The sequence below is a fragment of the Aquarana catesbeiana genome, linkage group LG01 (genome assembly GCF_042186555.1).
Source record: "Aquarana catesbeiana isolate 2022-GZ linkage group LG01, ASM4218655v1, whole genome shotgun sequence".
In the NCBI taxonomy this organism is placed as follows: Eukaryota; Metazoa; Chordata; class Amphibia; order Anura; family Ranidae; genus Aquarana; species Aquarana catesbeiana.
The window spans coordinates 156040281-156065572 of NC_133324.1; the positions used below are offsets into that span (position 1 = coordinate 156040281).

Genomic DNA, 25292 nt, shown 5'->3' on the forward strand with positions numbered 1-25292 from the left:
CTCGCATCGCACCAGTTTATCAATTTTTATGTTTATCAATTATGAAATATATTTTATTTTAATTTATTAATAAATATTTATACTTGCATACTTTATTAAAATTATTTTTTAATGATTATAAATGTATTTTGCATTTATATGAATGGTGTATAGCTGCATTACATATGTGGATTACATTCATTTACTATACACCATTCACATTTAAATAGGGACATATATGATCTTTAAATATTGATAAAAACAATGTTTTTTTTTAGGTTAATGTATATTGTGTAGGGGGAATTTAACTTTATTTTATTAATATGTTGGGGAATAATGTGTGCTGTGTGTTAAACTTTTGTATTTTTTATGCTTCCTCATACTGTAATCCCGCTACATCACACGAGATTACAGTGAGAGGAGCTGTTCTGAGGAGTTCCCAGTGTTTGTAGATCACTTCTCAACTCAACATGAGAAGCGATCTACACACTTTCATAAACAGGCAAGCGATCTCCTCTGAGAATGCCTGAGAACTGAAAAGCGGTATTTTACCGCAGTTTCATAAAAGGACACCTAAGTTATTGAGCAGTACTGACTGGCATATTCAAGGCTTTGGATATCTTTTTATATCCTTTTACATCTTTGTAAAGTTTCATTACCTTGTTAAGCAGGTCTTTTGACTGTTATTTTCTACCTCCTCATGGCTCAGTGTCTAGCCTCCTTAGTGCATCCATGTGAAAGCTAACAAACTCATTGACTATTTATACACAGACACTAACTGTGATTTAAAAAGCCACAAATGTGGTAAATTAACCTTTTAATTGCCATTTTAACCTGTGTGTGCCACCTTCTGTGTCTGTACCAGGGCCAAACATTCCAGGGTATGTAAACTTTCTATCAGGGCTATTTGGGTGATTTCTGTTGTTATGATTTAAAAAGCATCCAAAAACTATGCGATAATAAATGGCGTCATGTGATTGCTATCCTTAAATAAAAGACAGTTTTTTTGGCACGATCAGTCATATTTTCAATATTAATGCCAAAATTTCACAATTTCTGCCAGGGTACACAAACTTTTGAGCACAACTGTATATGAGAGAAGCAGAGTCTTCACTTCTCTGACTAGTTGCTCAGACAGTCTGTAGTGCACGTTTTCTCCTGATATTCAGCTAAAAAAAAAAATCACATTTATGGATACGATCTTTTACCAAAAGCTGCTATACTTCGTGGTTTAATTTGATATGTAGTATGTATTGAGAAAAAAAATGACACCATGACCATATTGACTTTTTTTTTTTCTCTAATCTTTTTTTTTTCCCCCTTTTAAATTCAAAAGATGGTTCCATGGGAAAATCAACAAACAGGAAGCATATAATCATCTTATGACGGGTATATTATTTATAAAATGTATTTGTGTATTTTAGCATGTTGTTCCGCATTGTTATCCAGTTGTAAATAATGGTCCCTTAATGTGTATTACAGCAAACATGGCTTTGTGAATAAATGCTTTTCCCATGTGGGTTCACTTTATTTAGTCCTGCTCAATGGCATATATTTATCTTTTTACTCCCAGTCTGCTCTATCGGAGTGGAACTTTAGCTAAAAAAATTAATAAATTAAAAAAAATGGGCGGGCAGACAAGATTTTTTTTTTTTTTTTTAATTATTTTATTTTGTTTGTGTACCCAGAATTGTACAATACAAACCAAACAGGAAAGAGCATAAAGGGGTACACAGATAACCAACATCCAGTATAAATTGTGCATAATATGGACTGCTCAGCTATAATAAGCATAATACAGTAAAACAAACAGCAAAACAGATCGCAGCCATCAGAGCTTAGAGATCAAACAAACTTTAAATCGGTTATCAGCCAACAGAACTACTGGCTTAGCTAGAGTCAACAGATAGTGTCTCTAATGTAATAAAATTCTAGGGTCACTTAGGGGGCCGCAGGGCCCATGAAAAGGTGTCTTTAGGGCACTTGGCTCCAAAAGGGGGAAGAGAGGGGGTAAAGAAGGAAAAATGACAAAGGAAGGGTGGAGGGGGAGCAAGGAGGGGGTCAAGAGACGTATGACCAGGGAAGTAAGATAGCAGGGTCGCTCGCCCAAGGTCAAAATCAGGCATAACCCAGGAATTCACCCGGGTTGCAAAATCTCTCGTAAATAGGTGTCCGTGTATACAAAATGTTGCCAAGGTCTCCTCCCGATTGTATAAGGTCGCCGTAAGATCCTCCATGTCCCTAAGCTCATTAATTTTGGAGTACCAAAGAGACCTCGAGGGCGGAATTGCAAATCTCCAGTACAGTGGAATACAAGCCTTTGCAGCATTCAACAAATAGATCGTGAGAGAGGCCTTATATTTTTTGATGGCCCGTGTTGTGAGCTGCAGCAGACACGCCGCTGGTTTCCTACTAGATCAACATTGGTCAGATCTTTAATGGTAGAGGTCACCCACCCCCTGCCAGAATGGTTTGATTTTTGGGCAGTCACAGAAAATGTGTAACATTGTGCCTCGGTCAGCGTTGCATCACCAGCACACGTAATCTTATAGCTGGATTCTTGGACCTTAGTGGCAACCGAAGATTTCTGAGCAAAATGAAGAATTTTCTCCTTTTTGTTGATCAGTGAAATGCATAGTAAGATCTGATTCCCACTTAGAAAGGAAAGCCGGGGTAAAATCTTCTTTTGGTTGGATCAAGGCCACATGGATAGTGGAAAGACAGTGGTGAATCGGCTCCCATCTATGGCAGATGCTCTCTATTTCCATAAGTTGACGGGAAACACCCGGAGAATGAGCACACTGGCGAAGGAAATGCCTGAGCTGAAAGCTACCCCAAAAGTCTAATGGGGGAACCGAGGTGTTCGTAAGGGCAGTGGAGGAAAGCTTGCCATCGGGCCCCAAGAAGTCGCAAAGATTGAGACGACCACTGGACAACAAACTTTGGAACTATGGGTTGTGGAGGCCTGGCTGGAACTACGGATTCCCTAAAATAGGTATCGTGGGTGACGGCAAATGGGAAGGTGAAGGGCTCTGAAAGGTGTCCCTCGTAACTGTCAAAGTGCTACCTAGAGTAGGATGGGTACTGAGGCTATTTGGCAGTTGGGAGCTGATCCAGGGCCAGCTCTTTACCGTGTCACCGGAGTCCTCCAGCTCCATAACCACCCAGTGTTTTGCCTCAGCATGGCAATGCCAGTCTACCAACCTGGTGAGGCGAGTCGCCCTATAGTAAGATAGCACATCCGGGAGGCCAACTCCGCCCTATCGTTTGGGGTGATGGAGAAGTTGTAGACGGGGTTTCCGATGGAACCACACAAATTCCCGGAAGAGACAGTTCACTCACTTGAAGAACACGGGAGGTAATCTGATTAGAAGATAAAGAACCTTTGGCAATAATGTCATCTTGAGGGCATTGCAATGGCCAAACCAGGTCAACATGAGTGAATGCCAGCGAAGTGAGTCAGCTCTCATGCTCAAAAGAAGTGGCTCAAAATTTGCCGAATAAAGAGTAGCAGGGTCTGGTGTGACATGTAACGTACAAAGTTAGTCGCCCAATGAAAGGGAAAAGAGGGACAGAGATGTCTGATTACAGCCTGCTCCACTGTAATGTTGAGAGCAGAGGATTTGGAAGTATGTCGGGGTGCCATACTCACGGAAGGAGTGTAGTAGATTTGGCAAGGACATCAGCGGATCCGTCAGAAAGAAATTGTCTGTGAAGGCGGTAACTTTGAACGCCTGAGGCTTTCCGGAGGTCCACAATGCTGGAATCAAGTCTCACTGTGCATAGAAAGGGTTCCAGAGTAAAAATGAAGTTCAGGGGCGAGAGCGGGCATCCCTGATGAGTACCATTCATGATTGCAAAGAAATCAGACCTTGTTTCATTAACTTTAACTGCAGCCGAGGGACAAAAATATAGGGAGAGGATCCAGCTCAACATAGAGGACCCCGGACCAGTATGTTCCAGGGTGGCTTGCATAAACTTCCAGTTGACTCTATCAAAAGCCTTCTCCGCAGCCGTAGACAGCAGAAGAAGGGGATGATGGGAGGTCCCGGCAGCATGGATCAAATTGAGGACCCTGGGTTCACGGAGAGGCACAAAGCCCGCCTGATCCCTGTGGATGAGAAGTGTGACATGGGGGAGTAATTGGCCAGGATTTTGGCAAAACGTTTCAGGTCTGAATTTAGAAGGGCGATTGGACGGTAATTCTCACGAGAGAGGTCCTTCCCCTCCTTTGGGATCAATGTGATGTAAGCTCGCAGGCTGTCCAGGGACATGTTCTTCCCATCTCTTATGTAGTTGAGCACAGAAGTCAAATGAGGGGACAATACCTCAAAGAAAGCCATGTAATAAGCTGGAGTAAGGCCATCCGGACCTGGGGCTTTCTTGGGTTTGGAGTGAGCCAAAGCCATCCCCAACTCTTCCATTGTGATTGGCTCCTCCAATTCCTCCTGAATCTCGGGAGGCAGCGACGGCATTCCCGAAGACATTATGTAGGACTGTATCTTGGAGGCTTCCACCAAGGAGGAGGCCGATCGGAAAGAGCCGCCAAGGTTATACAAGTCATTATAAAAAGTTTTAAAGGCGGACGCCATCAACTTAGAGGTGGCCAGTTTGTCCAGAGGGGTTCTGAATGTATGGAATAAAGGTTTTGGTGCGCGGACCACGTAAGGCCAGAGCCAGTAACGTACCTGGTTTATTGGAAAATTCATACATAGTGCGATGGGCCCACACTAATTTTTGTTTTTATAGTAAAGAAGAGATCGCAACTCCTCCCTCACTTTAAGAAGATCCTGGTAAGAGTCGCTTTGTGGGAGCATTCCAATCTGCGCTACTCTGCGAGAAGTTCTTTCGTGCGGCGGGTGTGTTCCCGTTTAATGCGACCATCTTTCCTAATTAGTGCATCCTGCCCAACCGGCTTATGTGCCTCCCAAACCACCAGCGGATTATCCACCGACTCGCGGTTAACGGAAAAGTACTCCATCAAGGTTGTCTGCAGTGTAGCATGGTTCTCTAGGAACTGTATTAAAGCCTTATTCAGTCTCCACGAAGGGGGACTGTGTGAGACGGCACCCGGTTGCAGAGTTAAATGGACTGGAGCATGGTCAGAGAGGGAAATAACATCAATGCTTGCAGCCAGAACTCTAGGTAAAGCCTGATGAGATGATCGAGTCGCGAACATGTGTGGTGGATGGAAGAGAAAAAATAATCCCGCTCCTGAGGATTCAAAAAACGCCAAGGGTCCACCAGATGCAAGAGCTGCGGATCTGCCTTGAAACGTTTGAGGCGAGGATAGGAAAGGTGAGAGGAACTCCATGACATGTCCAATAGGGGATGCATAGCGAAATTTAAGATCTCCCCCAAAGACTGAGTACTTCAGAAAATTCTAAAGAAACAGAAAGAAGGTCCTGGAGGAATTGGGGATGGTCCACCTTCAAGAAATAGACATTGGCAAAGGTGATCTAAACATCCTGAACCTTCCCCTTCAGCAGGAGGAAGCGACCTTGGGTGTCTGTCCACACCTCACCCAGAGTCCACGGTACTGACTTAGCGACCAGTATACTGACTCCTTTACATTTAGAAATAGGCTAGGAACTATGGTACGCCTATGGAAAGTCTCTAGTGGTCAATTTGGTGACACTGTCACTTCTAAAGTGCATTTCTTGCAGAAAGGCAACTTGGGTTTTACCCTTCCGGAGATCGGCTCATAACCGGGAGCGTTTTTCCGGGACATTCAGACCTTGTACATTGAGGTTGGAGATCTGAAGAGAGCCCATGACAGGCTGAGAGAAGGCACACGGACAGGGAGGTTAAGGGCGAAAAACCCCACGGGGTAGCCCTGGACGAGCCACAGCGGAGCCCAAGAGAGGGAAGATCAAGGGAGGCAAACCAAATTTAGCAGAGATCTGCATCGGTGACATTTATAGAGAGGACAACTATGAAGTGTGAATGATCCAGAAAGTGTTCTTCAGAAGGAAGAAACCAGGCCAGGCCTTCAGCGATAGAGCCTATTGAAAAGGATGAACTTGAGTCAGTCTTCCGAGGCAGCATGCGGAGGTCTAGGTGTTACTCGGCTGGACGTCTCGCGGCTGGAGGCTCTGGAACAAGGTCACCTGGTTCACTGTGGTCTTGGCAAAGATGAGTAGGAAGCCTCCAGATTCAACAAGAGGTCTAACCAGTTGGGGACCTCGACAATGGGCTTATCCAACAAGTCAAACAGTGCTGGCAACTGCTCAGGGGAGCGTAAAAAAAACTCCACCCCCTGTTTACGGACAATAGATGGAACGGGTGGCCCCATCTGTAGGTTGCCTCTGTCTCCTGGATAACTTCCAACAGGGGATGCAGCATCCCCCTCATTGTTCGGGTTTGCCTGGTGACATCAGGATACACTCTAATTGTGGTACCGTCAAAGTCAATAGAGCCTTTAGACCAGGCTTGACGTAATGTTTCTTCTTCGGTGTAAAAATGGACCCGGCAAAGGATGTCTCTCGGAGGAACTGCAGAGGCCGCTGAAGTTGAAGGTGATGGACGGGGCCTTTGCACTCGATGGACCCGGTCTAGTTCCAGCTTGACAGTAGGTGGTTTGCCCAGCAGCTGGTTGAGGATCGCTGACACTGTAGCATGCAAATCTGTGCTCATAGTGGCCTCCGGAATCCCCCTGAGGCGTAGGTTGTTTCACCTATTGTGGTTCTTGCCATTGTCTAAACGAAGTTGCACATCAATGAGATGGCAGAGGAATGCCTGCTGGTCAGCCTGTAGTGCAGTGAGCCTGCTGTCAGTAGTTTGCAGAGGTCTCTAGATCAGTTACCCGTTCCTCCAATGAATCCATCTGCTGCCAGAGGTCATGCAGTTCATGGGAGAGCGCATTGACTATGGAAGTGACCACTGCCTGTAGGTCTTGCTTAGTGGGGATGTCTGCCAGGAGTTCCCTAATAGTGTTCCCTGCATGAGCATCCAGCTCCTTTGTCTGCCTGGAGTCCACAGGGGAGTCTGCCTGCGGGAGCTCTGGGGACAGTATGGGGGAGAGGAAGGGCGTGGTAGAGCTGCTGCATCCTCCCTCAAAACAGGCACTGAAGGTTGCAGTGTCTTTTTACTGGAAGCGGGGACGCCCCATGTCGGCACCATCTTGGCAGGGGCCGTGGTAGACTGAGAAGGGGCAGTGTGTTGGCGGAGGAAATGGTGAGAGATGTCCGCTCCTCTCGGGTCCCCTGGATACAGCTGTTGTCTTCGGTCACCAGACATGTAAAGGCGGGTGTAAAGAGCGGCTCGTCAGCTGAAAGCAAGTCCCAGTCCGTGCAGAGCTCCAGAACAATCGTCGTCATGCCACCATAGCCAAACCACACCCCCAGACAAGATTTTTAATGCAAAAGAGACACACTTTGTTTCTTCATTAAAGTTATTAATCTGCCTGTCTGCTCTGTATAGTGAACTGTCCACTCGCGTCTCACTAGAAATTTGGCAATGCTGACTACATTCCCCTGCATGCGTGGAAGTGATGTCACGCCTGCCTGGCCAATGAAAGCAGCTGGTGATCAAGACCCAAAATCCGACCGCCCGACGATATCAGCAGCTAACGGGGAACTCCGGAACGCTGGATCCAAGGTGAGTATAGTTCCGCTTTAAGTTGCAGAGAGTTGAAAGGAAAGTTCTGTTAAGCTAAACGTTATTGCAGGCTAGGTTTATGGACATCCCATGTGACAGTGCTGATTGTCCTAGTGCTGTCACATTCTTTTCTATAGACAGAAGTACCCAGTATTTTCTTGGGCTTTCTCCAGTGAATGAAACAGCAGTGGAGAATACCTGCTAGGAATTTGCTTTAAGCTATTCCTGCGGCTACTTGTGCCATACTATACTGGCACCAGAGACCTCCAGGTTCTTGCACTAATTCCTATGAGTACCCTGTTATGCAGATCAGTCAGAGCTTTGGTTGTACCTTGCTTGCCACACACACATCTTGCTGTTGAGACTTCATAATACATTTTGTGGCCAGTATATTAGTATGAATATTCTGGTCCCAAGTTGCTTCATTTTGGCCACACATTACAGTCCAATAGTACAGATTTCTATTAACCGCCAGCTGTGTAGTACAAAGCTGAATTAATTTGCCATGATTGTCTGTAGATGTGAAGGAAATTGAACAGATTCTTGTGTGTAGTTGTCTCAATCCTGAATATCAACCGAACATGAGCCTGGGACTGTTTTTCTTTGCCACTATTTACCATTTTCTTGATATTTTGTCCCTTGGTTTAATCTTCTAATCTGGATAAACATTACCTTATTGGGTTTCTTACTGAAAATAATATGGTAGTTGTATTATCTAGTGTTTTATCAATTTCATTTTTTATCTGATTCCACTTCTCTACTGTTCCTAGTTGGCCAGATCAGCAGTTTCCTGGTGAGGCCTTCTGACAATACTCCTGGTGATTATTCACTATATTTTCGGACCAATGAAAACATTCAGCGGTTTAAGATCTGCCCAACATCAAACAATCAGTTCATGATGGGAGGTCGGTACTATAACAGGTAACACTGGTGCAATTTCACCTGTGGAAATCGTTTGTCATAATGTGTGTTTAATATAGAGGTTATGTTTTTTTTTCTGTTTTTTTTTCTTTACAGTACATTTTGTTTCAGGTAAAGGTATAAATTAATTTGTACTGCTTTAAAGGTGGTATTAAGGACTGAGCTTTCCAACTGATTCATATAAACTGTTATTCAAAATGAATAAACATGATAGCACATTTAGCCACGATATTTAGAAAGAATACAAGTTTACCAGCAGGTGGAGCTGTATCTGAAAAATTGCAGCAATTTGTCCCATAATTGTTTATTGCAAGATTAGCCACTTCAGCTCCGGAAGGTTTTCCCCCTTCATAACCAGGCCATTTTTTGCGATACGCATTGCATTACTTTACCTGACAATTGCGCGGTTGTGCGATGCTGTACCCAAATAAAATTTCTTTTTTTATTCCCACAAATAGAGCTTTCTTTTGGTGGTATTTGATCACCGGTGTGGTTTTTATTTTTTGAACTATAAACAAAAAAAAGCGACAATTTTGAAAAACAAAAAACAATGTTTTACTTTCTGCTATAAAGAATACCCAATAAAAAAATCTAATTTCTTCATCAGTTTAGGCCAAAATGTATTTTGCTACATTTTTTTTGTTAAAAAATAAAAACCCATCCAAGCGTATATTAATTGGTTTGTGCAAAAATTATAGCATGTACAAACTATGGGATAGATTTATGGAATTTTTATTTATTTTTTACTAGTAATGACAGCGATCAGTGACTTAATGGGACTGCGATATTGCGACGGACAAATCGGACACCTAACTGATACTTTTGACACTTTTTTTGGGAACCAGTGACACCAATTCAGTGATCAGTGCACTGTCACTGCACTAATGACATTCGCAGGGAAGGGGTTAACATCTAGGCTGATCAAGGGGTAAAATGTGTGCCTAACATGTTTTACTGTGTGTTCTGATTTTACTAAGCAATGTGCTGTTTTTTACTTACTGCCTTGCAGGAAGAAAAACAGCACATTGCTGCTGTCAGAAGAGAGCCCTGTGTTTACCTACACAGGGCTCTCTTCAGTAATCTCCGGAGCCAATCGTCGGCTGTCGTCAACCAATCAGCGGCCGGCAGCCACTGATTGGTTGATGCTGCAGCACAGCCAGGTCCTCTTTATTTGGGGGGGGGGGGGGGGGGGGGGGTCAGCAATCAGTGTGAATTGGTTGTACACTGTAAGCGGTAACGAGCTGTTACCGCAATCTCCTTCTCAAACACGATCAGTGTGTGAGGAGGAGAACCCGGTAACATCTCGTTACCGCGGTTTGTTGGCATTCTGTGACCGGCTGTGATTGGACACAGCCGGTCACATGGCAAAGAGCCTATTTCATTGGCTGTTTACCACGATCAGGGTTGGGCTGTGTCAGGGTTACAAGCCTCATCCCCGATCGACGCTCTGCGCGCCCCGCACTTGGACAGTGCATGTGGCCGGCTGTGATTTGACACAGCCGGTCACGTGGTAAAGAGCCATTTTTTCATTGGCTCTTTACACGGATCTGGGATGGGCTGTGTCTGAGGGACATACCTCATCCCGATCTCCGAGCTGGGAGCCCGCATGAGCGGCGAGCAGCCGAGGACGTCATATGACGCCCGCCCAGGATGGGAGATCCCATCTGCGGACGTCATATGACTATGGCCCAGTATTGAAGTGGTTAACTATGTAATTTCGTTGTACTGTACTTTTTTCATTCTTCTGAAACAAGCATATTTTCTGTGTAGGGTAATTAGTGAATAAATATAATTTTTTTTTTTTTGTTTGTTTAAAAACAGAATTGATGATATTATAGAACACTATAGGAAAGAGCAAATAGTTGAAGGCTATTACTTGAAAGACCCTGTTCCTGTACAGGTAAGAAAACTTTAATTCTGCTTTAATTCTTGTATGTTAAAGCAGCATTTATTTTATAATCTGCAAGAGATATATGTCACTTTTAAAGGCAAAATGCACCTTTTTCAAAAAATAGTAATTGCAGATATTTTTGCAGACTAAAATGTGCATTGTAAGCTCCTGTAGTCTCTTCCTTCAGCTATGTGTCCATACCAAGGTACGGACTTTCAGCTAGAGAGCTGGAGGAAGCCTCAATGGATTATGGGTGCGCTACTAGCTGCACTTGTGTTTGATTTAGGACTACAAGTCCAACTGTTGTCGCAGACAGTTTTTTTTAATTCACAGATTTCTGTGAATGAATGATGTGGCTGTTCGGGCAGTGCCAGGTGCAGCCACATCATTTTAAATCTGACAGCTTCTGCAGAGGAGAAAACCCCTGCATGCTTTTAGAGGGTGGGGGTGGTAAATGTGGGTATTGCATTGCCTTAAAGTGGAGTTCTGCTAAAAAAAAAAAATAAAGGCAGCAGCTACAAATACTGCAGCTGCTGACTTTTAATAATTGGACACTTACCTGTCCCAGGGTCCAGCGATGCGGGGGAACGAAGCCCCGCTTGTCTCCCCCTCCTCTCTGCGGCGCCGGCATTGTAAGTGTGGGTGCCCGGCTGTGGCTTCACAGCCGGGCCCCCTACTGCGCATGAGTGAGCTGCGCCGCGACTGGCCGGGCAATCATCTGGAACCTGTGACGTGCCCCAGATGATTGCCGTGGGGGGGGGGGGTGATCTCCTCCTGGTGCCACAAGGAAGTGGGAGCTGGGACCCTCACTCTGGTACCGGCTCCCAACCCCCCCCCCAAAAAAAAAAAATGACATGCCAAATGTGACATGTCGGGGTCACCTCCTTTAAAGCGGGAGTTCCATTTTTGGGTGGAACTCCGCTTTAATGGTGGAATTAGCCGTTAAGTGTGGTTGTACTTTCTGTAACATTTAAACTTTCCATGGGGCTGGATAGTATAGTTCTCAACATAGTTTCAGCGCTGCAAAGTTGAAAGATGTGCTGCTTATACAGGGAAGCCACACTGTCATTTGTCTGCCCTTGCCCATTCACAGAACTCTTTGTATTCTGTGAATGGTTCACATAATACAGTGCATTCTGTAAAAGGGCAAAATGAATACTCCTCACTACAACTGTCAGATTACTATAATAATGGCATTAGATTAGACAACAGAGAGCCATTCTAAAGCATAGGGCTTTTGACCAGAGCACTCAGAAGTGGCAAATGTTGTAGTAAATTTGCTGTACAAGCCAAGATTCCATGTATTATAATTGTATAATAATTGCCACTAGATGGAGCAGCAGTCTTTGCTAAAAGGAACTCTTAACTGTATTGGGCGGATCCATTCGAGTATTTTCAAAATCACTTGTTTTGCAAGAAGGCTTGTGTGTGTGTGTGTGTGTGTGTATATATATATATATATATATATATATATATATATATATATATATATATACACACACACTGTGCCCTGCAAAAGTATTCACCTCCCTTGGCTTTTTACCTATTATGTTAAATTACATACATTACAACCTTTAGTTAAAAGTGTTTTTAATCTGAATTAAAAACACTCGGGGCTATGATAACCGCAAAAGGTGGCTCTACAAAGTATTGACTTTAGGGGGTGAATAGTTATGCACATTGACTTTTTTCTGTTATTTGTCCTATTTGTTGTTTGCTTCACAATAAAAAAAAACATCCTCAAAGTTGTGGGCATGTTCTGGTGCAAATCCTCAAACAATCCATGTTAATTCCAGGTTGTGAGGCAACAAAACACGAAAAATGCCAAGGGGGTGAATACATTTGCAAGGCACGATAGATATAGAGATCTATATATATATATATATATATATATATATATATATATATATATATATATATATATATATATATATATATATATATATATAGATAGATATATGTGTGTATATAGTGTGTGTGTATTTCTTTTTTCACATTTTTATATTTTTTTTCAGCATCAAGAGCAAGTGCTGAATGATGTAGTTGATGGCAGAGAAATCTATAATACAATCAAACGCAAAACAAAGGATGCATTTTACAAAAACATTGTGAAGAAAGGACATCTTTTGAAGAAGAGTGAGTAGTCTGTGTACCTAAGCAATTGTATGTCAGATTATTCTGATCCTTTGGCAGCTTACCCAATTCCTGGTGATCCTGCCAGTCTCCCTGTTTTATTTCAAATTGACAACACTATTCATTAGAGCATATTCGTCCCAGTGTGGTCAGTTTTCTGGCTGTGCTGGGAGAAATGCCTGCCTGTCCACCAGTGGCAAAAACACGTGCTGACATGATCACCCTGCATAGCCATTCACAGGGAAGATCCGTACTAAGAAAGTTCTAAGGTAGAGGACATGTCATAAAATCCAAGCTCAAGATCACATTGGCATCATCCCATAAGTAAATATGGTATTTTAAAACAGAAGAGTAGTGGGACTTTATGCCAAATGAGAACAGAACCAAAATAAAAATCTATATTAATTTTATTACACATAAACCATCATAGACACAATATTAAAAACGTAGATATGCATAGAGAAACTTTACAAAAAATACAGAAATATGTAAATCTGATGGATACATGTACTTGTAACTGGTCTACGCGTTACGCGGGATCCCTCGCTTCTTCAGGGCCATACATATATTGCAAGTGTGCTTTTTATACAGAGTTTCTTAATATCACAAAACATCAAAACAGAGGAGAGGACTATATGATCTGTCTTAGATGTTTTGCCTATTGGCCCATAGGATATAGTCCAGACCTATAAAGGTAGAAGTAAAAATAAATATCCAAGAGGGGAAAATAAACGGTGTATAGCAATATGCTCTGTACATATACAGAGTTTCTTACTCAATATCATAAATCATCAAAACAACAGAGGAGAGGCATATAGGATCTGTCTTGGATGTTTTGCCTATTGGACCATAGGATATATGACCTATAAAGGTAGAAGTAAACAAATATCCAAGAGGGGAAAATAAATATCCAGTGTATAGCAATATACTCGGAACAATGTGCATCCCAATATCTATTTAAGACAGAGGGGATAAAATCCAAAATACCAAGAAAACCAGGCATCACTGTGACGATCACATATGCTGTTATTGTGGTAAGTACCACCTCTCCTCTGGCAAAGTGTGTGACTAGCCTATGTGATCGCCACAGAGATGCCTGGTTTTCTTGGTATTTTGGATTTATCCAAAATTGGATTTTATCCCCTCTGTCTTAAATAGATATTGGGATGCACATTGTTCCGAGTATATTGCTATACACCGGATATTTATTTTCCCCTCTTGGATATTTGTTTACTTCTACCTTTATAGGTCATATATCCTATGGGGCAAAACATCTAAGACAGATCCTATATGCCTCTCCTCTGTTTTGATAATTTATGATATTGAGTAAGAAACTCTGTATATAACACACTTGTAATATATGTATGATCCTGAAGAAGCGGGGGATCCCTTGTAACGCGTAGACCAGTTACAAGTACAAGTATATTTTTTGTATTGCATAGTTTCTCTATGCATATTTATGTTTTTTTATAGTGTCTATGATGTTTTATGTGTAATAAAAATGTATAGAGATTTTATTTTGGTTCTGTTCTCATTTGGCATATTTAAAGTCCCAATACTCTTCTGTTTCAAAAAATACGAAGATCATTACTACTGTTTCTCTACCCCCATCTCTCTAAGCCTCTTATGCAGCTGAAAACAGAGGTTATGTGATCACTTATAAAAAAAAAATATTTATAATGTTTTTTTAAATCTATATTCACACGTCTTGTCTTGCATCTCTATTTTAAACTGAATTGATTGTTTTAGTAATAGCTCAGATATACTTTACATACCTTAGATGTTTTTTGCAGTGAACGCATGACTCGTACAGCCCCTGATTTGGCAATTCATTCGTTTTTCGTGAATTTTTCTTGGAAAAGAAAATTTGAAAGAATGTGTCCTATAATTTCCTTTTCTGGGTAATACCAAAGCATTAAAGAGACAATGTTATCTATCCCCAACCACATATAGTCCCCCTTATCTATCCTTCTACTCAGTGAGAGTAGTCTGCTTTTCTTCTAGGTCTCTAGGCCTGAGCACCTTTACATGGCCAGGGGAAATTATGTGAGTGCTCCGTTGGGTTGATATCACAAGCTCATCACTGAGCCAGCTGAAGAAGGGTGTATCGGGGTCCGTTTACAGAGATGCTGTCATCTTGCCTTGTGTGATCAAGGTGACTGTGTCTTTAATCATAGCTAATTTACTTCCTCCTTTAGATCGCCTAGGCGATTGCGTCACTAGGCAATTTGCAAGGGTTCCTGGGATAGCAGAGTCATGTATCCCGTGACTCCCTGCGAATCGCCTACTGCCGAAATCTCACATATGCAGTGAGAGAGAGGAACTGTCAGAATTCATCAGTGATGTCGGGGGTGGGACTGAGCAGCTATCGCGCACCAGCCAATTATTGGGCTTCTTAAGAAAGGGGTCAGAGCAGCATACACGTAGCGGCCCACCCTGACCCCATCCAATTGGCTGGTGTTCGATAGCTGCTCAGTCCCACCCACCCCCGACATCACCGATGTGTGTGACTCTGTCTTATAATGTAACTATGCAGGGAGAGAGAGGAGCTGTCAGAGTTCATTGGTGATGTCGGGGGTGGGTGGGACCGAGCAGCTTTCGAACACCAGCCAATAGGATGGGGTCAGGGTGGGCTGCTACGTGTATATGGCTCCACCCCCTTTCTTAAGAAGCCCTATAATTGGCTGGTATTAGCTGCTAGGTCCCGCCCACCCCCGACATCACCGATGAATTCTGACAGCTCCTCTCTCTCCCTGCATACAGTTACATTACAAGACAAGTAAAAAATAAAAACAGACATGAGTTCAATTTGCTGCTGTTGAGGAGCTCAACAAAATTAGAAAAAAGGGAGGATTACTGATTCATCATGTATTAGACGGGATACCTTCAGAGCAAAAAAGGGACTATTGAGTAATAAAGAAAATGGGGCAAAGAGGTGCCCCAGAAAAGTCTTTGGAGAATCAGCCACGGTATATCCAAAAATGAATAATTAAACTTTATTACTGTGTCAAACTGTATGAAAATTCCAAAAAGCATTTAGAAGGTACAAGTAAGGTACATACCCATCGTTAACGCTGGGTATGATGGGGATGCACCCCTTACTTGTTAGATATCGATAGATAGATAGATAGATATTGATCATATAGAGGCATTACTGAGCATGTGCGAGATTTGGTGGTGCATGATGGGTAGACAGCTGCACAGAAATCCAGGAAATTAACACGAGAGGGCTTCAAATGCCCACAACTAAAATGGAACCTGCCTGCTTCCGAGATCAGTAAGTAACTATTTTTAAAGAAAGTAAAAGCGCAAAAAATGACGTTAAAAATGTTCATTTACAGGTTGAGACCGTTACAGAGCAGTCTTTAAAAAAAAAAATGTTTGGGGCACTGGAACTCCGCTTTAACAATGGCTTTAAAGTGAACCTGTCCTTCAGTTTGACTATATAAAATGAATTTGGGGACTGCTGTTAACTGTCTTATCCAGTTTTTTCAGTTCTTGTTTGGGATTAATTTTGCTCTGGGGCCTCAATATCTAAATCTGAGGTGTAGGCTCTACCCAGTACACTTTAGGCTGCCATCCCCTTTATACCTTTATAGAAACTAGTACATAAAGGGAGAAGTAGATTTTATCCTAAGATTGCCATGTTGGGCCAGGAGACATTGATGTGTAAATATTTAGGGCTGATTTCACTAAAGAATATCTCATGAGATAATTGAATCGCATTTTTTCAAATTATCTCATGAGATGCTAAAAATGTCAATTCACTATCACCTTATGAGTTATTTACAAACCAAAAACATAGGTAAATAACTCATAAAACCATGTTTAAAGTCAATTCACTAAAGGAAATAAATTAATAAAAGCATGAGTTAAATAGTGGTCCAGGCATAGGTATTTAAGGAATGTAAAAATTATAATGGCCCCTTTGGAGTAGTCTTTACCTTTTTTGGATCGGTTTCTCAATAGTAATGCATAGAAACCTAAATATGGAAAAACACAGAATCAGGGCTGAGTTATTTAACCACTTCCCACCCGGCCTATAGCAGTATGACGGCTGGGCAGTGGTTCAGTTATCCTGACTGGGCGTCGTGATGTCCAGCAGGTTAACATGCCCGTGCGCACCCTCACTCTGACACACTGCATCTCCGATCGTAGTAAGGAGCCTCTGATGGAGGCTCCTTACCACGTGAACAGCTGTGACCATCACAGCTGATCAAAGTGTGAACCAGGAAGTGTCCCGGTAAACGTCTTTCCTTGGTCCATGCTGACAGGGACAGCCAATCGGCGGCTCTCCCTGTCAGAGTGGGGGGTATGTGCTGATAATCAGCACATTGATTATCAGCACAACCCCCATCAGATGTACCACCAATCAGTGGCCATCAGCTGCCAATCAGTGCCCCATCAGCAAAACCTGTCAGTACCTCATCAGTGCCACCTATCAGTGCTGCATATCAGTACCCATCAATTCTACATATCAGTGCCGTCAGTGAAGGAGAAAACAAAAATTTTATAAAAAACAAAAATCCGCCCAAAATATATATATTTTTTTTTTTTAGTTTAGCAAAAAATAAAAACCCCAGTGGTCATCAAATACCACCAAAAGAAAACTCTATTTATGGGAAGAAAATGGTAAAAATTTTGTTTGAGTACAGTATTGCATGACCACACAATTGTCATTCAAAGCGCGACAGCTGAAAACCGCCCAGTTCCACTGGGCAACTTGTCGTCATGTTATGATTTCTACATTTACTATTGATGATGTTTGAGCACATGCATTGCTATAGAACTGATTCCTTTGAAAGAAATGTGAAAATCAAGAATGTGCAGATTCCTTTAACTTCCAGCAGAATAATCAGAAGGTTTTCTGTCAAATTTATGCAGCCCATAAAACTAGTGAACCTAAGGCACAGGTATTTCTGTACAATTCAGCAGCCCAGTGCCTTTCACTCTTCTTTTTCGTTTCACCCTGCTGTTGGCACTGAATTTATATATTGATATGCCTAGCAATATATTATCTCACCTGCTTCCTACCCGCCCGTCGTTTCACTATACGGCAGGTGGGAAGCAGTCTCGTTCCGGGAGGATGTCATATGACGTCCTCCCATTCTTGCCCCCTCGGACACAGCGCATTGACTATATTACTATTGACTTAGAGTAGAGCTGCCCGATTAATTGTTAAGAATCGATATCGCAGTCTTTTTCCCTTCCCGATCTTTATATTTTATGTCACACTGTATTTGCGCAGCGGTCTTTCAAATGCAATTTTTTTTTTTTTTAAATACACTTTAATGAATTAAAAATAAAAACGAAACAAGCCCAATTTTTTTTTTGTATAATGTGAAAGATGTTACACCGCAAGAATCATGATCTTTATTCTAAGCAAAAAAATAGTGATTCTCATTTTAGCCAAAATTGTGCAGCTCTATCACAGAGTAAACAGAAAATGCCAGTTATAGGCATTCTTCTCCTCACGCTGACAGTGCACGAAGACAGGAGAGCCGGTGTTCTATCAAGAAATGCCTCCCGTTGAAAAATGCCCACAATGGGTCTGCGCATGCGCAGTAACAAACGTCACTCCAGCTGATACGTTGATCAGCTGGCGTGATGTAAACACAGCGCATACGCAGATTGTCGGAGGCATTTTTCGACGGGAGACAGTATTCGACGGGCAGTATTCAAAGCTATGCAAACAGTGGAGGGAGAACGTACTTGTCAAATTGTGCCTCGCTGTTGCGGGGTGGGTTTTCCATGTGCTGAAGGGTGGGTTTTGTCTGTGTTGCAGGATGGGTTTGGTGTGTTGAATGACGGGTTTTGCCTGTGTCTAAGGGCGGGTTGCAACACAAACAATACCTGCCCTTCAACACACCCACAACCTGCCCCGCACGAAGGCTCAATCTGACAACTACGTTCCCCTACTGTTTGCATAGCGTCGGATAATGCCACCGACGATCTGCGCATTCGCTGTGTTGACGTCACGCCAGCTGATCAACATATTGGCTAGAGTGACGTTTGTTACTGTGCATGCGCTGCTGACCCATCGGGGGCATTTTTCGACGGTAGGCATTTCTGGATAGAACAATGGTAAGCTGCCTTCCTCATCTTGGACAGCTGCACTGAAAATCAGGGCTCTGATTATCAGTGCTGCCTGTCAGTGCCCACCAATAATGTCCATCAGTGCTGCATATTAGTACCTCATCATTATAGCCTCATTAGCGCACATCAGTGAAGGAGAAAAAACACTTATTAACAAAATTTTATAACCGAAACTAAAACTTTTTTTTTTTTTTTTTTTAATTTTTCATATTTTTTTTTCATTTGTTTAGCAAAACACGGCCCTTAGGTGTCCCCTTTTAACCCAACCCCACTCTGTGAACCCTCAGTTTTTTGCTACAGTCCTAAGATGATGAACCTTTTCCCCCCTTACAGATAATCTTGGCTTTACTAGTTTTTTATTTTACTTTTGATTCTTCAATCAGAACAGTTCACTGTCTTATAATACAGCAAAAGAAGCAGCACATCAGATCAGTGCAACTTTCATAAAACCTTGGGAGTGGTAGCCGGAACCTACATTATGGAGGCAGCTTGTAAAGTTGCTTCTGGGACTTGAACCTGTTTGGGTGCTTACCTCGGCACTTGACGCAACTCATGTAGTTAGTTGCAGGGTGCTATACAGGTCCAGGGTCATTGTCCATCCCTATGAAACCCAGACCTAGAAGACTTCTAAGGGGATATTGTCAAATAATATATATTCGTAAATAACCCCAGCTGATCTGTCCGCTGTATTTTAGGTCACTATGGTTGTGATTTTGGTGTATAACAAAGGCTAATGTATTCCTTTTTGTGTGTTTTTTTTTTTCCCAATAGGTAAAGGCAAACGGTGGAAGAACTTGTATTTTATATTAGAGGGTAATGATGCCCAACTTATTTATTTTGAAAGTGAAAAGCGTGCCACAAAGCCCAAAGGATTAATTGATTTAAGTGTATGTTCTGTCTATGTAGTCCATGACAGTCTGTTTGGCAGGTGAGAGGTTCCAAATCCTCTGTTAACCCATTCTGAGAGTTTCACAGTTTTGTCACTACCAATTGTTTTTATTTTTCTTTACTGCACAACTTGGATATGCCTCGGCTGTATCAAAGAGTAAAGGATTTACTTGGCATCGTAATAGCACCCTTTATTGCATAAGTGGAAGATGGGGAATCGGGACTGGAGAATTGCAGCCGTGTCAATTTGCGTACCCCCATAACTACACAAACGTGCACACTATAGCACAAAATTCTTAGTCCAAAGATTTATAATTTGGTTTAGCACTATTATGATCTAGGTAATCATGGCAGAAAGCACCTTTAAACCACATAAAAGTATTAAATGCACTTAAAATAACAGTCGGGTAAAAAGAAATGAAAATTTCCACATCAATCCGGTATGGTTATCTTCCTGCACCACAATGTGTTCACCTCCACCCATAAGTGGAAATCCTACTACACCATTGTTCATAAACCTCCACCACATGTTACAAAGTGCAGGTCATCTAATTCCGTAACCTATAGTGCATCTGGAAAGTATTCACAGCGCTTCACTTTTTCCACATTTCGTTATGTAACAGCCTTATTCCAAAACTCATTATTTTCCTCAAAATTCTACAAACCATACCCCATAATGACAACATGAAGGAAGTGTGTTTGAAATCTTTGCAAATCCTGTTTTCACTGATCATCCTTTTACAACTTGGAGTCCACCTGTGGTAAATTCAGTTGATTGAACATGATTTGGAAAGGCACACACCTGTCTAAATAAGGTCCCACAGTTAACAGTCCATATCAGAGTACAAACCAAACCATGAAGTCCAAGGAATTGCCTGTAGACCTTTGTGACAGGATTGTATTGAGGCACAGATCTGGGGAAGGGTACAGAAAATTTCTGCAGCATTAGAGGTCCCCATGAGCACAGTGACCTCCATCATCCGTAAATGGAAGCAGTTTGGAACCACCAGGGCTCCTAGAGCGGGCCGCCCAGCCAAACTGAGTGATCAGGGAGAAGGGCCTTAGTCAGGGAGGTGACCAAGAACCCGATGGTCATTCTGACAGAGCTCCAGCTCTCTATGGAGAGAGGATAACCTTCCAGAACGACCATCTCTGCAGCACTCCAGTCAGGCCTGTATGGTAGAGTGGCCAGATGAAAGCCACTCCTCTGTAAGAGGTACATGACAGCCCACCTGGAGTTTGCCAAAAGGCACCTGAAGGACTGTGACCATGAGAAACAAAATTCTCTTGTCTAATGAAACAAAGATTGAACTCTTTGGCCTGAATGGAAAGTGTCATGTCTGGAGGAAACCAGGCACTGCTCATCACCTGGCCAATACCATCCCTACAGTGAAGCTTGGTGGTGGCATCGTCATGCTGTGGGGATGTTTTTCAGTGGCAGGAACTAGGAGACTAGTCAGGATCGAGGGAAAGATGAATGCAGCAATGTACAGACACATCCTTGATGAAAACCTGCTCCAGAGCGCTCTAGACCTCAGACCGGGGCGATGGTTTATCTTCTAACAGGACAACAACCCTAAGCACACAGCCAAGATAACAAAGGAGTGGCTATGGGACAACTCTGTGAATGTCCTTAAATGGCCCAGCTAGAGCCTAGACTTGAACCCAATTGAACATCTCTGGAGAGATCTGGAAACGGCTGTGCACCGAAGCTCCCCATCCATCCTGATGGGGCTTGAAAGGTCCTGCAAAGAATGGGAGAAACTGCTCAAAAAATAGGTGTGCCAAGCTTGTAGCATACTTCAAAAAGACTTGAGGCTGTAATTGATGCCAAAAGTGCTTCAACTAAGTATTGAGCAAAGTCTGAATACTTATGTACATAGGATTTTTGTTTTTGTTTAATACATTTGCAAAGATTTCAAAGTTCTTTCACATTGTCATTATGGGGTATTGTTTGTAGAATTTTGAGGAAAATAATTGAATCCATTTTGAATCCAAAATGTGGAAAAACTGAAGCGCTGTAAATACTTTCCAGATGCACTGTATTAGTGTAAATAAGTAAAAAAGTGCTCTGACAACCAATCGTCCAAGATATTTTCCTTGGCACCCTCTTTAGATCACTCTCCTTTCGATTCACAGAAGGGTAAAGTCTCAGGAGGTAAACGGAGGTCCCAAATAAGTCATTAAACACCTAGCAGCCAAACTGGCAAAGCAAAAGAACTAGCACCCAGATGAAATCCTCATGCTGCTTGGTAACCTTGGCCAAAATTTGGCTAGCAGCTTTGGTACTAAGCCTAATTGGCTGAAAGTGCTGACCTCCCTCCGGTGAATTATACTTTTGATTACAGGAGGCTGCTAATATCCGGATAAGATACAGGTTTTAAGCTGGCTTTATGTTACAAAATGTTGAATATTTTTAAATGGACACAATACTGAAATGGTGCATATTGTATGTAGTGTAAGGGGGCATTGAACTTGCAATATAGTTAGATAAAAAATAAAAAACTATCCATAAAGTGTTACATACAAAAGAAAAAATATTTTCTAGCTGCATCTTTTGTGTGTCCATGGTGTTTTCATGTTGTGCACTGGGGTTGCAATTTTTAAGACAACATTAATGGTTTAAGTTTTATCTTTTCCAACACATTATTCAAGATAGAAGATTGTAGATGTGTATTTTATATGTTTTGCATGCTGTTCTTAGAAAATTGTCTAGTGAATTGAAGCCATTAAAGGAGTATCACTAAAAGTTTAACATTCTTCTTGAACCCCCCATTGCACCCAATGCACATTGCACTTGGTCCTGTTTAGATCTGTGCAGGTGGTTGTCAAAGTATATTTCTTATCGTACATCACGGGACACAGAGCCATAGTAGTTACTATGTGAGTTATAAGCCACCTTCAGGTGATGGACACTGGCACACCCTAAGACAGGAAGTCCATTCCCTATATAACCCCTCCCACTACTGGGAGTACCTCCGTTTTATTGCCAGTGTCTAAGGTGTTGATCACGAGTAAAGATGTGCTGAGCTCCACTGGGAGCAAACCTTGCTGGGGCTAGCTATGCAGCCGAATCCATTCAAAGTGTCTTTTAGGCCGAATTGAATGGTACCCGGGCCTCGTGTCTGAGGAAACAAGGTTTTACCTGTAATGCTTCTCTTTTTAGAGAGCTTGACCCCGGGATCCAGTACTTTGGTATTTTAGAGCCATAAAGTTTTACTGGTGGGGTGCTATTACAGGGCCAGAAGTGTGGGGTCCCCGGTTCCTGAAGGTTTAACGGAACCCACCGTGAAGGGTGAAGATTGGGTCTGTTGGTTTTTACCACAGAAAACCCTGCGGCGAGAAAGGTAAGGAGTTTTTCTAAGAAATTTTTAAAATTTTCTTATGAAATGTCGTCTTTAAAAATAAAATGTTGTCATGCCTAAGTGTCACCACTGGGGGCTGTATGGAGCACGTACCCCCTCATGCTTTGCTCAGAGATCACGCTGTGTCACAGAAGCAGCAGGCTTTCTTCCTCCGGCTAGCAGGCAGACCTCCGGTAAGTTCGGGGGGGGGATTTGCTTCACCAGACACCCCCCACCTGGGCTGAACTCTCCACCTTTTCACGAGGCTGAACATTAGGAGAGAGCTAAAGAACGATCGGCGATGCCATTTTTTCTTTCACCGCCCCTAGCACGGGGTGGCTTTCAGGTCTCATCCCATCCCTTTCCCGCTCGTGCACGAAAAATGTTTTTGAAAAGAGAAAGGAGGGGGGTCATGATCAGACGGAGGGGGTGGGGCATAGCACGGCTTTGGCATCCTCCAATGCCGGCGTGGAAGTGTGTTGTAATAACTCCATTTGTGCTGGCTGCAAGTTGTCGGAGGGACACGAGAGCTAAGAGGGGCATGAAAGAGGTTTGGTGACACAGGCATTTTCTATTTGACACATTTACTATTTGCATCAGGCTGAGCATTAATAGAAGCGGCAGTGGCTGAACTATTGCTCAAGCAGTGGATGCGATTTCTTCTGATAGTACCTCTGCTTTTGTGCATCGGGCTAAGGTCAGAATGGGGGTTGAAACACCCCCAAAAAAAGGGCTAAAAGGGTCTCCCTCAAGCTCTGGAAAGCCTACTCGTCTCTAAAATGGCATCCTCCCCTGAGAGGGGGTAGCTGGTCAGAGTGAGCATCGGGGCCATGAAATGTTTGCAACTGTTTTCAACACTGCAGCCCCTGTTTATGTTACTAAAAAGGTCTTTTTTCCTCAGCCATAATAGGATTGAAAAAAAAAAAAAAGGTTAGCGGCTTTAATCGCATCCCAGCGTGGGACAAAATGCGACAGGTTCTCTTCCATTACCCAGGACCCTCAAACTGAGGAACTAGGGGCAGGGGAAGATGAATTCCCTCAGGGGACCATGGTTGGTGAGGCTAATGACTCCTCTTCTGAGGTGTCAAATGCGGGTGGATCAGCTTTCACAATCTGTAAGATTGATGGTGTAATTTCTTGCTGAATGGTCCGCTCAACATTTTATGTACCCTTAACTGAGTGTTTGGGTTCGCTAAAGCCTCCTCAAGCTGTGCATACCTTTCCTATCCATTCATTGCTGGAAAAACTTTTTTGTATCTTAGTGGATCACCCAAATAAGCATTTTTTTCCCACTTTATCCTATGGTGGAGAAAATTCGCTAAAAGTGGGGTATACCAGCAATTAACGCTGCTATATCCTCTGGGAATAAGAGTTTGACTTGTCCGGCAGACAATGCTCAAATGCTTACGGATCCAACGGATAAAAAGTTGGAATTCCTATTATTAAAAAAAAAAAACAAAACAAAAAAAAAAACCCACTTTTTTCTCTGGCAGATTGAGTGTCTCAGACTGCACTGATTGTAATTGGTTAATCGTTGGGAGACCAGTTTATACAGGTGTTCAAGGTTATCCTGCTCAGCAGGCTCAGAATCTGGCAAGCTACTAGCAGCTTTATGTTTGCAATAGTTGCTATGAGAGATTCTATCCTTCAGGCCTTGCGCCCTTCGCTTAGCACCATGCAAGAAGCTCCTGGCTAGTCTTCCTTTTGCGGTAGCTATTTGGGGATTATTTGGGTAATACATCCAAAGAAATTCTAGTGGAAAAAGTACCCCTTTGCCATTTAAGAAAAGAAGTAAATGTATTTTCATTTTAAAAACTCCAGGCAGTCACGATGGCCTTCGCTGTCAAGTTCAAAAGGTAATCCTCAGGGTCGACCCCAGGGACAAAAGAGGTCTTGGGTGAGGAAACCTACAAAATACTGAAGCCTCCTTAGGAGGTGCCCCCGCTCGCACGAATAGGGGGAATTTTTCAGCAGTTCTCAAGGATCGGGGGAAGAATGTCGACAGATGGGGACTTCCTCAGTAGCTCCAAGGTACAAACTGAAGTTCCAAGAGTTCCCGTCTCCTCGTTTTCTCAGATCAAACGTTCCTAAGGATCCAGAGAAAAAGAGGTCTTTCTCTCAAGCATTGGACCATCTTTTGGCAAAAATGATCATGGTGGTCCCTATATAAGAGCAGAGGTTGGTTCAAACCTTTTTTTTCAAAACCGGACATTCTGGATCTCAAAAAATCTAAATTCATAGTTACATAGTAGGTGAGGTTGAAAAAGACACAAGTCCATCAAGTCCAACCTATGTGTGTGATTATGTGTCAGTATTACATTATATATCCCTGTATGTTTCGGTCATTCAGGTGCTTATCTAATAGTTTCTTGAAGCTATCAATGCTCCCTGCTGAGACCACCGCCTGTGGAAGGGAATTCCACATCCTTGCCGCTCTTACA

At 42.6% G+C, this 25292-nt stretch overlaps 1 protein-coding gene across 2 annotated transcripts in view; it reads left to right on the forward strand.

The window, feature by feature from the left end:
* RASA1 (RAS p21 protein activator 1) overlaps nucleotides 1–25292 on the forward strand; it is a 204523-nt gene that overhangs the window by 101228 nt on the left and 78003 nt on the right. For both annotated transcript variants that reach the window (XM_073624467.1, XM_073624468.1), the window contains exons 7-11: nucleotides 1316–1368; nucleotides 8349–8499; nucleotides 10321–10399; nucleotides 12406–12526; nucleotides 19391–19547. In XM_073624467.1, coding sequence (XP_073480568.1) covers nucleotides 1316–1368; nucleotides 8349–8499; nucleotides 10321–10399; nucleotides 12406–12526; nucleotides 19391–19547 — 561 coding nt within the window. The remainder of the gene's footprint in view (nucleotides 1–1315; nucleotides 1369–8348; nucleotides 8500–10320; nucleotides 10400–12405; nucleotides 12527–19390; nucleotides 19548–25292) is intronic.